The sequence below is a fragment of the Chenopodium quinoa genome, unplaced genomic scaffold (assembly GCF_001683475.1).
Source record: "Chenopodium quinoa cultivar QQ74 unplaced genomic scaffold, ASM168347v1, whole genome shotgun sequence".
In the NCBI taxonomy this organism is placed as follows: Eukaryota; Viridiplantae; Streptophyta; class Magnoliopsida; order Caryophyllales; family Amaranthaceae; genus Chenopodium; species Chenopodium quinoa.
Genome location: NW_018744560.1, coordinates 1,148,158 through 1,161,596, shown reverse-complemented (window position 1 = coordinate 1,161,596; position 13,439 = coordinate 1,148,158). Strand labels below are relative to the sequence as shown.

At 34.4% G+C, this 13,439-nt stretch overlaps 3 protein-coding genes across 3 annotated transcripts; 1 reads left to right on the top strand and 2 right to left on the bottom strand.

Moving 5' to 3' along the window:
• Positions 1–2,428: 2,428 nt before the first annotated feature.
• On the bottom strand, positions 2,429–3,139 carry LOC110699086. The gene has a single exon (XM_021876581.1). The coding sequence runs from the start codon at positions 3,137–3,139 to the stop codon at positions 2,429–2,431; it is 711 nt and encodes a 236-aa protein (XP_021732273.1).
• Positions 3,140–6,537: 3,398 nt separating this feature from the next.
• LOC110699085 (uncharacterized mitochondrial protein AtMg00810-like) lies at positions 6,538–7,689 on the top strand. The gene is made up of 2 exons (XM_021876580.1): positions 6,538–7,383; positions 7,456–7,689. Exons 1-2 carry the CDS (start codon positions 6,538–6,540, stop codon positions 7,687–7,689), a joined length of 1,080 nt encoding a protein of 359 aa, XP_021732272.1.
• Positions 7,690–12,716: 5,027 nt separating this feature from the next.
• LOC110699084 lies at positions 12,717–13,439 on the bottom strand. Its single transcript, XM_021876579.1, has one exon. The coding sequence runs from the start codon at positions 13,437–13,439 to the stop codon at positions 12,717–12,719; it is 723 nt and encodes a 240-aa protein (XP_021732271.1).

Genomic DNA, 13,439 nt, shown 5'->3' with positions numbered 1-13,439 from the left:
AAAAATAAAGTAAGAAAGATTGTAGATGAAACGTATAATGATTGTTTGTGTTATAAAAAAAAAGAAAAAAAGAAAAAAAAAGTGTACTTATTATATATTCGTATACCGTATTGGTCAGGGTGATATAGCTGTGTTTCTTTCTGGTTTTAAAAAACTGCCTAAATAATCTCTTTAAAAAAACTATGCAATGGGTGTGTTCAAGGAAGCATTATATTGGAAGTTTGTTCAAGAGTTAAAGGAAATCCCTCCATTGCCTAAAGGCCCTAAATTAGTTGATGAACCAAAGTAAGGGTGACTTGACACTTGTAGTATGTTTGTTCACGAGTGAATCTATAGTAAATGTGAGTTAGACCCTGTTCTTTTCACCTTAAAAAAAATAATATTAAGTAAAAATGATTTCAGTTCAGTAAAAATAAGTTCAGTTAAGTAAAAATAATTTCAGTTCAGTAAAAATAAGTTCAGTTCAGTAAAATTCAGTTTTCTTAAAGAAGAATTATAATAGAAAATCAGTAAAAATAATTTCAGTTCAATAAAAATAATTTTAGTTCAGTAAAAATAAGTTCAGTTCAGTAAAAATAATTTCACTTCAGCAAAATTAAGGTGAATCAAACAGTGTCTTACTCAGTAGTAGTTAGTTACCTGTTACAAATTGGAGGAGATTAGGCAACTATTTATATGCGCCTTGATGGGCTGTTAGTAGGCCTGTTAGAATTAGGAATGCATTGGGCCAGTAGATCTTTTTGTAAGGGCCCTTATTAAACAAATTTATTTCTCTTCGTCCCAAAAATAATTAACATAAATTAACATGTTGGACGAGTATATTATTTAACTGTGTTAAAGAATAATGCAATAAATTAACATGTTGGACGAGTACATTATTTAACTGTATTAAAAAATAATGCAATATTAACCCAATATTATAGAAATAAATCATTTATCCGTGTATAGATTAATTATATTGTGGGAACTTTTGTTGCATTTAAATAAAACTGATGATTAGTGTGTGAGGAGATCAGGAGAGTATATAGTTTAGCTTTAGGGCATGCCTGGAATTCCAGAAATAATGAAGGGGGTAATATATAACGGGATAGATTCTACTTGAGCATTGATTTAGAGAGTAATAATTCATTTTCTGAGGTTTGGCAACAATCCTAGGGTAAAGACCACCAATTCATGGCAATCGGCGGCAACCACCATGTCGTTGATAAACTTGAGACCACCACGAGCATCACCTCACTTGAATAATCAAAAGCCCTAACCATTTGTTCAACTATCTCTTCAACCAGTGGGTCCGATTCAAGATACTTGTTCGTAATTCGCCGGAATTGATGAGCTATGGCGGCTAGCAGCTTCAACCAGGCGGCTATAATGGCGGCAACAACTTCAATTGGGTGGAGGGATATGAAGGTGAAGGAGAGAGTACATAGCAGGGGAAAAGAAGATGCAGTATAGAAGAGGAATTGTTACGGGGGAAATTGTTATGCTAGGGGGGAGGTGGGTAATTATTAACCCCATTTTTAGGGAAATAGATTACCCCACTGATTAATTACCCTAGATCCAAACTTTAAAAAAATCCAGAATTATTACTCATGTAATTTTTCCCCTCCCATTACACCCATTCCAGGCAGCTCCTTAGCTTGAAATGGGGTTTTAGATCTGATTTCAAAACATATACTTCAATTCGTATTAGTATTATTTTTTCCGGCCAATAGATAAGGTATGGGTGAAGTTAAGTCCGTCTTTTCAAATAATAAAAAAAAAAGAGTAATATTGTTTTAGTATTATTTTCCCTAGGCCAATAGGTATGGGTAAAGTTAAGTCCGTCTTCTCTCAAGATTGCAACCTAATTTACAAGTATATAAAAACAAGTATACCTTTGGTGAAAGGAATCATAAAAAAGGTGGTTGTGTTAAAATATATATATATATATTTATATATATATATATATATATATATATATATATATATATATATATATATATACTAAAACAATATTTCTTGTGCAAAGCAAATCTAAATTTCCTTTTTAAAATTTTTGTTTATATGGTTAATATTCACAAGTTTACGTATTGGGTGCCTTAATTTCAAATTTCACTATATCAACTTGATTTTCAATCAAACAATAAACCCAAACTTTGAGCTTTAACATTATAATAAATTTACAATGATAGTTTACGTTAAAAATTAGAAATAAATAAAGCTAGATTAGAGAACAATTATTACCAATATGAGATTATACAAAATTATATATGTTGCTACCAGATAAAAATCCTTTATTTAATCGTTGCTAATTTTGTTTTTCTGCTATGAATTATATATTGCTTTTAAACTAGCTAAGCTACTGGTATCATTTAACCCCACATTTGGCAAAACACCATTATTAAATAATGAAATGGGTTTGCTAGTCCTTAATTAGATATTCTATCACCTAATTTGTAAGAATGTTAAGGAGTAAAACTCTAGTTCTTGTCAACCGCCTAATAATAGACTCTAACTCAACTTCAAGCTCTTCCATGGCACTTGCTACTTCCTCTAATCTCTTATTTGCCACTCCAATATCCATTGAATCACATCTCTCTAACAATCTTTGGCAATTTATACGCCTTAATTTCGACGCGAACGATGAACTTTTGCCATGATTAACACTAGGTATAGTAGTTGGCAATATAACAAGAGATAAAAGAGACTCTAAAATAGAAATAGTAGCCCCTTTAACCTCCCTCAAAACATGCACAACTACTATAAGACTATGGTCTAAAAGCGAAAGGTCGGACGTAAAACATTTACTCTTCATCGTCCCTTTTGTAATTCTAAGGCATTTAGACACCTTCTTCTTGAGCTTCTTCCGGTGTAGGGTGTGTGCCATGATGTGGGCGTCGAAGTCAAACTCTTCAATCTTGGCTCGACGGAGAGTGTGTTGGAGGTCTTGGAGGTGTTGCTTGATAAGTAAATGAACTTCCCTTGTTGTACCACACAAATCTAACATCTTCAATGAGGCTTCCGAGATCTCTCGAACGGACAACATCGTCTCCTGTTGCTGGTGGTGAAGGGCTTGTTGGATGTGTGGTGAATGTAGTAAATCATTTGCACATTTGTGGAGATCACTTAAATCAGTGAAATTAGGGCGAGGAGATGACATTATTTTATTATTAAGGGATGATAATGACAATTTAATGACAAATAAATTGTGTATATCGTGATAAGTATTAACCTAACACAACAAGAATATGTACTTTTACCTACTACTCAAATTAAAGAAGCCGCTAAAAACACAAAAATTGTCGCTAGTGTAGTAGGTGAATGAAATCAAATCAAGTTTGAGATTATTATGGAATATGATCCTAATTAAGTAGATGTGATCTTATATAATTGTAATTGTAGAAAAACATCTAAATAAATGTAGGAAGAAGAACATGAAGTTTCCTTTTATGATGATGTACGGAATACGTACAAAAAGCTAGGCTGGGAACAGCTAGTTAGATGTAGCATATTTGCCACTAGGAACCTTCCGTAGTAACGTACGTACGTGGTCGATTATATGAAATAGACAACGTACAAGGTTGATTGGCAAATGATTATATCTATTGCATGGATCGGAGGTGGTTAATTGTATGTATAATATTGTTTGTGTGTTGCATGTTGTATGTTGTAGGCGACAAAGGAAGTATTTCTACTAGACATGTCAAAACTCGATTCAAACCAAATCACTTTGAAAATTTAGTGTTGACTAATTAATACTCATAATTTAAAACTCGAATACATATAAACCTGGACTATAAGCTATTTGGAATGAAAGAGCATGAATCAAGTCATTAACCGACAACTATCAAAGTATTAGGAGTATTTTTTTTCATCTATCCTCTTTAATTAGAGACTTTACAATGCTTTTAAAAACCCTTGAAATGTGTAAAGATTATAAAGCGATTATAACAAGCTTATTGCAAATTTACAAGACATGAAAAGTTATTTGCATTGTATTTATTGATCACTTCAATATTAGTTATTTGTATATTTATCCGAGTTACAATACTTTTGCGGTAAGAATAATTCTACATCTTAGAACCATATACACAATTGAAAGTATATGAGAATTTGTACGTGTGAAAGTAGCTAGTAGATTTGAAAAATACATATGTACATGTACAATGTATCTCAAACGAAACAGATAATGCATCTGTCATGTTGTGATACAATAAGATAAGATTTCTGAGAGAAAATCTACGATGATCTGATATATAGATCCATAGTTTTAGGGGGTGATGCTCCTTGAAATTACTTCATTTGCCTTGCTAAGTAAGTACCCTTAATTAGCTACATTTGGGTGTACTACTTTAATTACTACTGTATTATAATAGATCCAATTTCTACACGTCTTGGCCAGATATTAGATCCAATTTTCCAAATCCGGGTTAAAAGTATTTGGGATTGAGGAGATGTTTCATGTTTGTTGCGCACGAGTGGGACTGCAGGGGGCTATACTTTTTGATAGATATTATATGTTAGATAATATTTGTCACAAGATTAGGATAATTTTGTATATTATTTGTTATACTCCGTATCCTTATCATAATAGGATTACGACCCTTGTAAACCGCTATATATTTTAATCAATGGTGCACACTCCAATCTGAGGAGTTTTCCCGAAATCTAACATGGTATCACAGGCCTATTACATTGGATCTCCCATTTACGGTCAACCCATGACTCCCACAGAGCTTGGTAGTGCTTATTCAACACCGGGGTTGTCCTCACCGGATAACGGATGGTATATGGACTCGGGAGCCACTTCTCATATGACTCACACTTCCGGTAATCTTCTTCCCTTGTTTAAATTAAGCACTAATAATCATATTTTAGTAGGCAATGGTCATCGAATTCCAATTACTGCTTATGGTCATTATAATTTCCCGAATAATTCTCTTACCCTTAATAATGTCCTCGTAGCCCCTCAAATTATTAAAAACCTTATTTCAGTCCGTAAATTCACCTCTAACAATTCGGTTTCCATTGAATTTGACCATAATGGTTTTTCTGTGAAGGACCTTCGAACGGGGAGGGTAATCACCAGATGCAATAGTTCGGGAGATCTCTATTCTATCACTACAACCGATCCAAGCACATGCCTTGCCACTTCTCTCACCACAGTCGCCCCCTCCACTTGGCACGATCGCCTAGGTCACCCGGGAGCTTCTTCTATAAGCTTTCTTAGGAGTAATAATTTCATTAGTTACAATAAGGAGATAAACTCCAATTTTTGCAATTCTTGTCAATTAGGGAAACATGTTAGACTTTCTTTTAATCATTCGAATAGTAATACCTTTTGTGCTTTTGACATTATTCATGCCGATTTGTGGACATCTCCTATTTGTAGTAGTAATGGTCACAAATATTATTTAGTGCTTCTTGATGATTTTACTCATTATGTTTGGGCTATTCCCTTAGCATCTAAATCCCAAGCCTACCAAAGTTTTCTCATCTTTAGACAATATGTTTTAACTCAATTTGAACGTCCCATCAAATCCTTTCAAAGTGATCATGGTCGGGAATTTGACAATGATCCTTTCAAAATATTTTGTCTACAGAATGGTATGGTTTTTAGATTCTCATGCCCTCACACTTCTCCTCAAAATGGTAAAGCCGAAAGAATGATTCGCACTATCAATAATGTCAACCGCACTCTACTATTCCATGCCTCTTTACCCCCTACCTATTGGGCACATGCCTTAGAGACCGCTACATATCTCTTAAATATTTTTCCAACTAAGTCTTTAAAGAACTTGACCCCGGCACAAGCTCTCTTTTGCACTAACCCATCATATGATCATCTTCGGGTTTTTGGGTGTCTTTGTTTTCCTAATTTGACCGCCACAACTCCTCACAAGCTAGCTCCTAAATCTACACCTTGTGTCTTCTTAGGGTATCCCTCTAATGATCGTGGCTACAAGTGTCTAGATATTTCAACAAATAAAATTAATATCTCCGGGCATGTAGTGTTTGATGAGTCCACTTTCCCATACAAGAATTTAGCTAATTTCACATTAAAGGATTATGAATTTCTTGGTTATGATGACACACCCCTTTTTGCGAAATCAACTATCAACAAACCCAACTCCACAAAGTCAGCAGGCCCACTCCTTTCCTTCCCCTGGCCCACACACGCCAACCCAACCTCTCACTGGGCCAGCTCCCAACGGCTCCCCATCAGCCCACACACCAAATTTCCCTCCCCCCACTTTCGGTCAGCCCACATCACACCCAACCTGCGGCCCACCTTCTCCATCCGCAGGAACCCCGCAATCCCCACTGCCAATTTCGCCACCTACATACTCTCCACCGCCTATGCGTGGTATCCCACTCCTTCAACCAACACAGCCACCTCCTCCGTCCCCACCTATAACCCGTAGTCAACGGGCCATTTTTAAGCCTAACCCGAAATATTGTAACCTCACAGTTCAAAACTCGGGTCCTTCTCACATAAAATCCCCTCTTCCAAAATCATATAAACAAGCTTTAAATGACCAAAATTGGAATGCGGCGATGAATGATGAGTATAGTGCTTTAATTAAAACAGGGACATGGGATTTGGTGCCTAGGCCTACGGGGGAAAATGTTGTTAATTGTATGTGGCTATTTGAGCATAAATACAAGTCTAATGGTGACCTTGAAAGGCACAAAGCTCGTCTTGTATGTGATGGCATGTCGCAGGAAGTAGGTGTGGATTGCGATGAGACCTTCAGTCCGGTTGTTAAACCGGCCACCATTCGCACTGTTCTCAGTTTAGCGTTGGCTAAAAAGTGGTCGATTCATCAATTAGATGTTAAAAATGTCTTTTTACATGGTGATCTGCAGGAAACTGTTTATATGCATCAACCTCCGGGTTTTGTTGATCGGAGGTCTCCCTCTCATGTTTGCCGGCACCGCAAGGCTCTCTATGGTTTGAAACAAGCTCCCAAAGCTTGGTACCAACGCTTTGCAAATTTTCTCATCAAATTGGGTTTTGTCATTGCCAAGAGTGACAATTCTCTTTTTACTTTCTGGCAGGGTGATGATATGGCATATTTACTTCTATATGTTGATGATATTATTTTAGCTACCTCTTCTGACAGGTTGCGTACAGGGATCATTTCTCAGATGCAAACTGAGTTTCCTATGTCTGACTTGGGGCCTCTGAGTTATTTTTTGGGTATTGCAATAACCCGAAAACCTTCTTATTTGCTACTTTCCCAGGAAAAGTATGCACAGGAGATTCTAGAACGTGCAGGTATGGCCTCTTGTAAACCTGCCGCTACTCCAGTAGACACTAAGTCCAAACTTAGTGCAGATGCAAGACCACCTTTTCGGGATCCTACCTTGTATCGCAGTTTAGCAGGTGCTCTTCAACAGGTGTGTCTTTTTATGCATGATCTCCGGGAACCTCATTATGAGGCGTTGAAACGCATTCTGCGTTATGTTTAGGGTACCATTGATCATGGTTTACATTTATATCCTACTGTTTCTCATCGCTTGGTTACTTACACTGATGCTGACTGGGGAGGTTGTCCCGATACCCGACGTTCCACTTCGGGCTATTGTTGTTTCCTTGGGGACAACCTCGTGTCTTGGTCATCTAAGCGTCAACATACATTATCTAAGTCGAGTGCAGAAGCAGAATATCGAGGCATCGCTAATGTTGTCTCTGAGGCGTGTTAGCTTCGTAACCTTTTACTTGAGTTGCATTGTCCTCTACGGCAGGCTACTATAGTTTATTGTGATAATGTCAGTGTTATGTACCTTTCTGGTAACCCGGTACAACACCAACGCACCAAACATGTGGAGATGGATATTCATTTTGTTCGAGAAAACGTTGCGTTGGGGCAGGTACGGGTACTACATGTTCCTTCAAGATATCAGTTTGCAGACATTTTCACGAAAGGCCTACCACGCGAATTATTTCTGGAATTCAGGTCCAGTCTTAGCGTACGACCTCCTCCCGCTACGACTGCGGGGGTGTGATAGATATTATATGTTAGATAATATTTGTCACAAGATTAGGATAATTTTGTATATTATTTGTTATACTCCGTATCCTTATCATAATAGGATTACGACCCTTGTAAACCGCCATATATTTTAATCAATGGTGCACACTCCAATCTGAGAAGTTTTCCCGAAATCTAACACTTTTTTTATTGCATTTTCAGATTTACTTAAGAATAACACATATTCTTGATTACGACAAACTTTCATTAACTTATTGTAAGATGGGTTAAAGTTACCCTATAGATATTTAAAGTTAAAAAAGTTGTCATTTTCCTAACATAAATTTTACCTTAAAAAACACTTATAGTGTATTAGATTAATCAAAAGCCTTCATAGCTGTATCCATTATTAATGTTTTAATACAATCAAACTCCTTACAAACTAAAAGTTAGTTACCTTAAAGAGATTAAAGTTACCATAAAAATTGTTAAAGCTACCCCCAAATTGAGTGTCTTACAATAAAATTAATTTAATCCGCCTTATACAAGACTTATTGCATGAACAATAGTTAGGACTTAGGGCATGTTCACATTTACTGAATTGAGCTGAACTGAACTGATTGGAGCTGAACTGAACTGAACTGATTGGAGCTGAAGTGAACTAAATATAGCTTAAATGAATATTTTATGAGAGAAGGAAATTAAGAGCTGAGCTGAACTGAACTGAACTGATTGGAGCTGAATTGAACTGGACTGAAATTAAGTTGAAGTGAACAGACCCTTATGATGGAGGGACTAAGGAGTAAGGAGGCTCAACTTTTAGCTTGGGCCAAGTTATGAGATTAATATATACAAAGTAGCTTATTATAATTACACTGTAATAAATGAAACTTGACACTTTATATATGGTGTAATATTTTCCCCGCCAAAACTTTTATGATACATATAACATGACACTCATTTATTGTACACTCTTGTTTTTAGGTGAGTTTTGTAAATAGTGAGTGAGCGCAGGTGTAAAATTATGTTGATGATGATCAAAACGGGTGTGTTTTAATGTTTGTGTAAGGAACAAGGGGATAAATAAAGAGAATGTGAAATTTAACGTTCTATGTGACCATCTTTCTTTGAGTGCTTTGTATATACTACGTAATAAGAACACGCATGCTAGCTTTGCACAAGATTTGTTCAAAAGACCTCAAATTTATATAAGAATCCCTAATCGCCAGACCATGTACGCAATATTTGATGCTATTAATCCCATATCTAGACAAATAGTGAAATAGACAACACATTAACATAGTTTTAAACAAAATTTAAAATTTTAATTGACGTGAAACCTCAATTTGGGGCATAATTGGAGCAAAACTGTAATTAAGATTAAAAAAAACTATATCACATATATGTTTTCTATCGGTATACAAGCTCTCATGCAATGGATTCAATTAGGTAAAAATTAAGCAAAATTCAAACCACATTTCATACCTTATTTCAAGTAATGCTTGAGAAATTCGTGTTCTAACTCAGGGGCGGACCTATTAAGCCCTTATGGTGAGCAATTGCAGCCCCATTTTGTAAAAAAAAAAATCAGGTATATAAGCCCAAGCTAGTTAAAAAAAAAAGCCCCAAAAAATTGAACCCCCATTCTAAATGTGTCTGGCACATTACAAACAAGTAGTGGGCTCCTTATTTCTCCAATTAGTGGGCTCCTTATTTCTCCAATTCTCCTAAATGTTTCACGTGATTGGGGTACATAAAAATCAAATTTTTTTTTTTTAATTTTTTAAAAAGTTCTTGTACAGTCACTCACCCTTTTCAACGTAACCCTTACCCAACTTTCTCTCTCTAACTCAAATGCCTCAATAGCTCAAATGCCCAGATCTACTTAGTACTACTACCAAACTACCGCCTAACACAACCTCACAGCTAGTTTTGCCGACCTGAGTTCGCTAGATTGGTGCCGGAAAAGTTCGTCGCCGCTGACCGCTTCCGAGTTCCGAGTTCCGACTTCTCCAAGCAGCAGATTATCCCCCTTATGAATGTATTTGGTTTGTATTATTGAAAACAATTTGTAATTTTCGGTGTTGTATCTTGACATTTCTTTACTTTGTTATTCGTACATTGGTATGATTAAGTTGAAAGTTTATTTTGGACCCCCATTTATAAATTCCTGATCCGCCACTGTTCTAACTCCCAATTACAAGCTATCAATTATGCCTATGTTAAGAAGAATGAAATTCAAATCTCACATAATAATGTGTATTCTTACATGTTTAACATATAAATACAACAAAAAATCAAGTGATCATAGTAATTTGGATCAAACGAATCAAATAAAAAAATTAAGATTATATTACAACTTATTATTTTAAGTGAAGTGAACATAACATGGTCAATTGGTGTAACTGGTCCGCAAAGGACCACACTAAAACAACCCATAGCAGTCTTGGTTTATTTTATTTTTTATTTTATTTTATTTACATATTTATTTTAATAAACCAACATTTGTATGTTGCCATTTAACTTTTAAATTTTTTTATATTATTGAAAAGATGGTCAGATTATATATATATAGGGGAAGACTCTCGTGAGAATTTTTCTTATATGAGAATTTTTCTTATGTGAGAACACTCTTTATGTTTAAAATTTTTACTCGTATGTTCTAAATTTTAAATCTGATATTCTAAACTTTTTTTTAGGTGTTCTAAATTAAATCAAATGTTCTAATTTATTACTCACATGTTCTAAACTATAAATTAGTTAAGCTTGATGTCATAAATTTTAAATAACTTGTTCCAAACTTTTAACTTTTATGTTCTAAATTTTAAAACGTGTGTTCTAAGATTTTTAATTATATGTTCCAGATTTTCTAAGATTTTTTAATTATATGTTCCAGATTTTAAAGCGTATGTTCTATTTTTTTTACTCGTATGTTCTAAATTCTTTACTCACATTTTCTATATTCAATATTAGTTTGTTCTAAATTTTTATTCACATGTTCATAATCTTAAATCAAGTGTTCTAAATGTTACTCATATGTTTAAAATTTCATAAAGCAAATTTTATAAATTTTTAATCACTTGTTATAATTCTTAAATCAGATGTTCTAAACATATTACTCACACAAATGTTCTAAATTATTACTCATATGTTCAAAATTTTAATTTGAGTCACATGTTCTAAATTTTAACTCGTATGTCTAAATTTTTACCCACATGTTCTAAATTTTAAATCAGTTCTCATATAAGTATGAATTCTCACATATGGACCTATTCTCACCGGATCTCTCTTTATATATATATATATATATATATATATATATATATATATATATATATATATATATATATATATATATATAAAATTATACTTGTATTTGTGGCTGGGATCAAAAAGCTCAAGCCGAATTATAAACAATTTAACTTTCCTGGCCTGGGATAGAGTTAGGTAATATAAACGGAATCATTAAGTAATTTAATAACACCTCTAATTAAGCTATAAGAATGTCATTATTTCATATCTCAGAATGAAGTTGAAGTACAACATTGGATTGGATGGATGTCCAAGAATGTCACACCTCTAATTAAGCTATCATCGTACTGAGAGTTACTTCCTTGGTAGACAGGAGGTGATTGCTCGTAATCAGTGTTTTCAGTTGGAATTTGTGGAGGTATTTGTTGTTGTGGAGGTATTTGTTATTGTGGAGGATTTTGCAGAGAGGTGTTGCTCATTCTTTGTAGGAAAAGTTGAAATTGAGGTTGATTCATGAAATTCTCATCTAAATCATTACAATTTTGAGAAAGTAGTGAGTAAAAAGGGTTATTGGAATCCATATCTATTTTTTTTGATTAATTTCAAAAACTAACACAATAATAACAATAATAATAATAATAACACAAATAATAATAATATTAATAACAATACTACTAAAATAATAACAATAATAATTATACTTCCAATAATAATAATAATAATAATAATATTTATTTTAATAATAATAATATTAATAATAATAATAATATTAATAATAATAATAATAATAATAATAATAATAATAATAATAATAATATTAATAATATTAAAAGGATGACTAATTATGAGGGAGAAATTGAGAGAAAATGTAAATACAACAAATTTATGTGAATTTTGGAAATATGAAAATATAGGCAAAATGGGTCTCTATTTGTAGGGAATTTTTTTTTCTAGCCGTTGGTAATTTTTTTTTTTAATTTTAAAAGCACAAAATAACGGTTACAAAAATATAACCGTTGCAATAATCAGGAATTTCCTGATTGGTCCAAGCTCCCTGACAGGACACGTGTCAGCGCCTGATTAAGCGTGCTGACGCGCCTGTCAGGGGTGCATTTAGTATTTTTTTTTGCTTTTCCTTTCCTCAAAACGCTGCGTTTTGAGTTGAAGCGCAGCACATGCTTCCTCAAAACGCTGCGTTTTGAGGCGTGGTGAGCAAAAAAAACGCTATTGCCAGTGTCGCACGTGGGGCCCACTCATTCTTAGTCTGATTTTATTTTTGCCCAAACTTTGATAAAAAAATGTTTTGCCCATGGGCATTTTTTATTTAGCCCATTGATGGGGACTTTTATTTTTGGATTAAAACCCAAAAACTCCCCATGGGCATTTTTCTCCCCCATTGGTGAGATTGCTCTAAGGAGACAAATTATAAAAAATCAAAGAATAGTCATGAATGAATTGAACCCATAATTTTATACTTCATTTCATATTATATGATAATTAATATTTCTAATAATTAACTATGTTTAAGAGTAAAACTCTAGTATGGATCAAACTCCTAATAATACACTCTAATTCAACCTCAACATCTTCCATTGTCTTCTCAACTTCTTCCAACCTCTTATTCGCCATTCGAACCTCCATCGAATCGCATCGTTCCAACAACCTTTGACAATTTACACGTCGAAATTTCGAGGCTAATGACGATGATAATGATCTTTGGCTATGAACAATACTTATAGTAGTAGGGAATGAAAGGAGATTTAACAAAGATTCTACTAAAGAAATAGTAGCCCTTCTAATCTCCCTTAAAACATGTACTACTACTATAAGATTTTGGTCAATTAGTGAAAGATCCGACGTAAAATACTTATTTTTACTCCCTTTGATTGTCCTTAAGCATTTAGCCAATTCTTTGTTAAGCTTCTTCCTATATAGCCCGTGAGCCGACATTTGGGCCTCGAAATCGGACCCTCCGGCCTCAAACTTGGCTCGACGTAACGTGTGTTGTAACTCTTGCAAATGTTCTTTAACTAATGAATGGATTTCCCTTGTTATGCCACTAAGATCTAGCATCTCTAATGATGCCTCAGAGATTTCTCGGACCGACGTCGTCGTAGGCTCTTGGTGGTGTTGGCCTAAGGCTTGTTGGACTTGGGATGATTGAAGGAGGTCATTTGCACGCTTGTGAAGGTCCCTTAGCTCGGTGAAGTTTGGGAGACTTGAAAACAT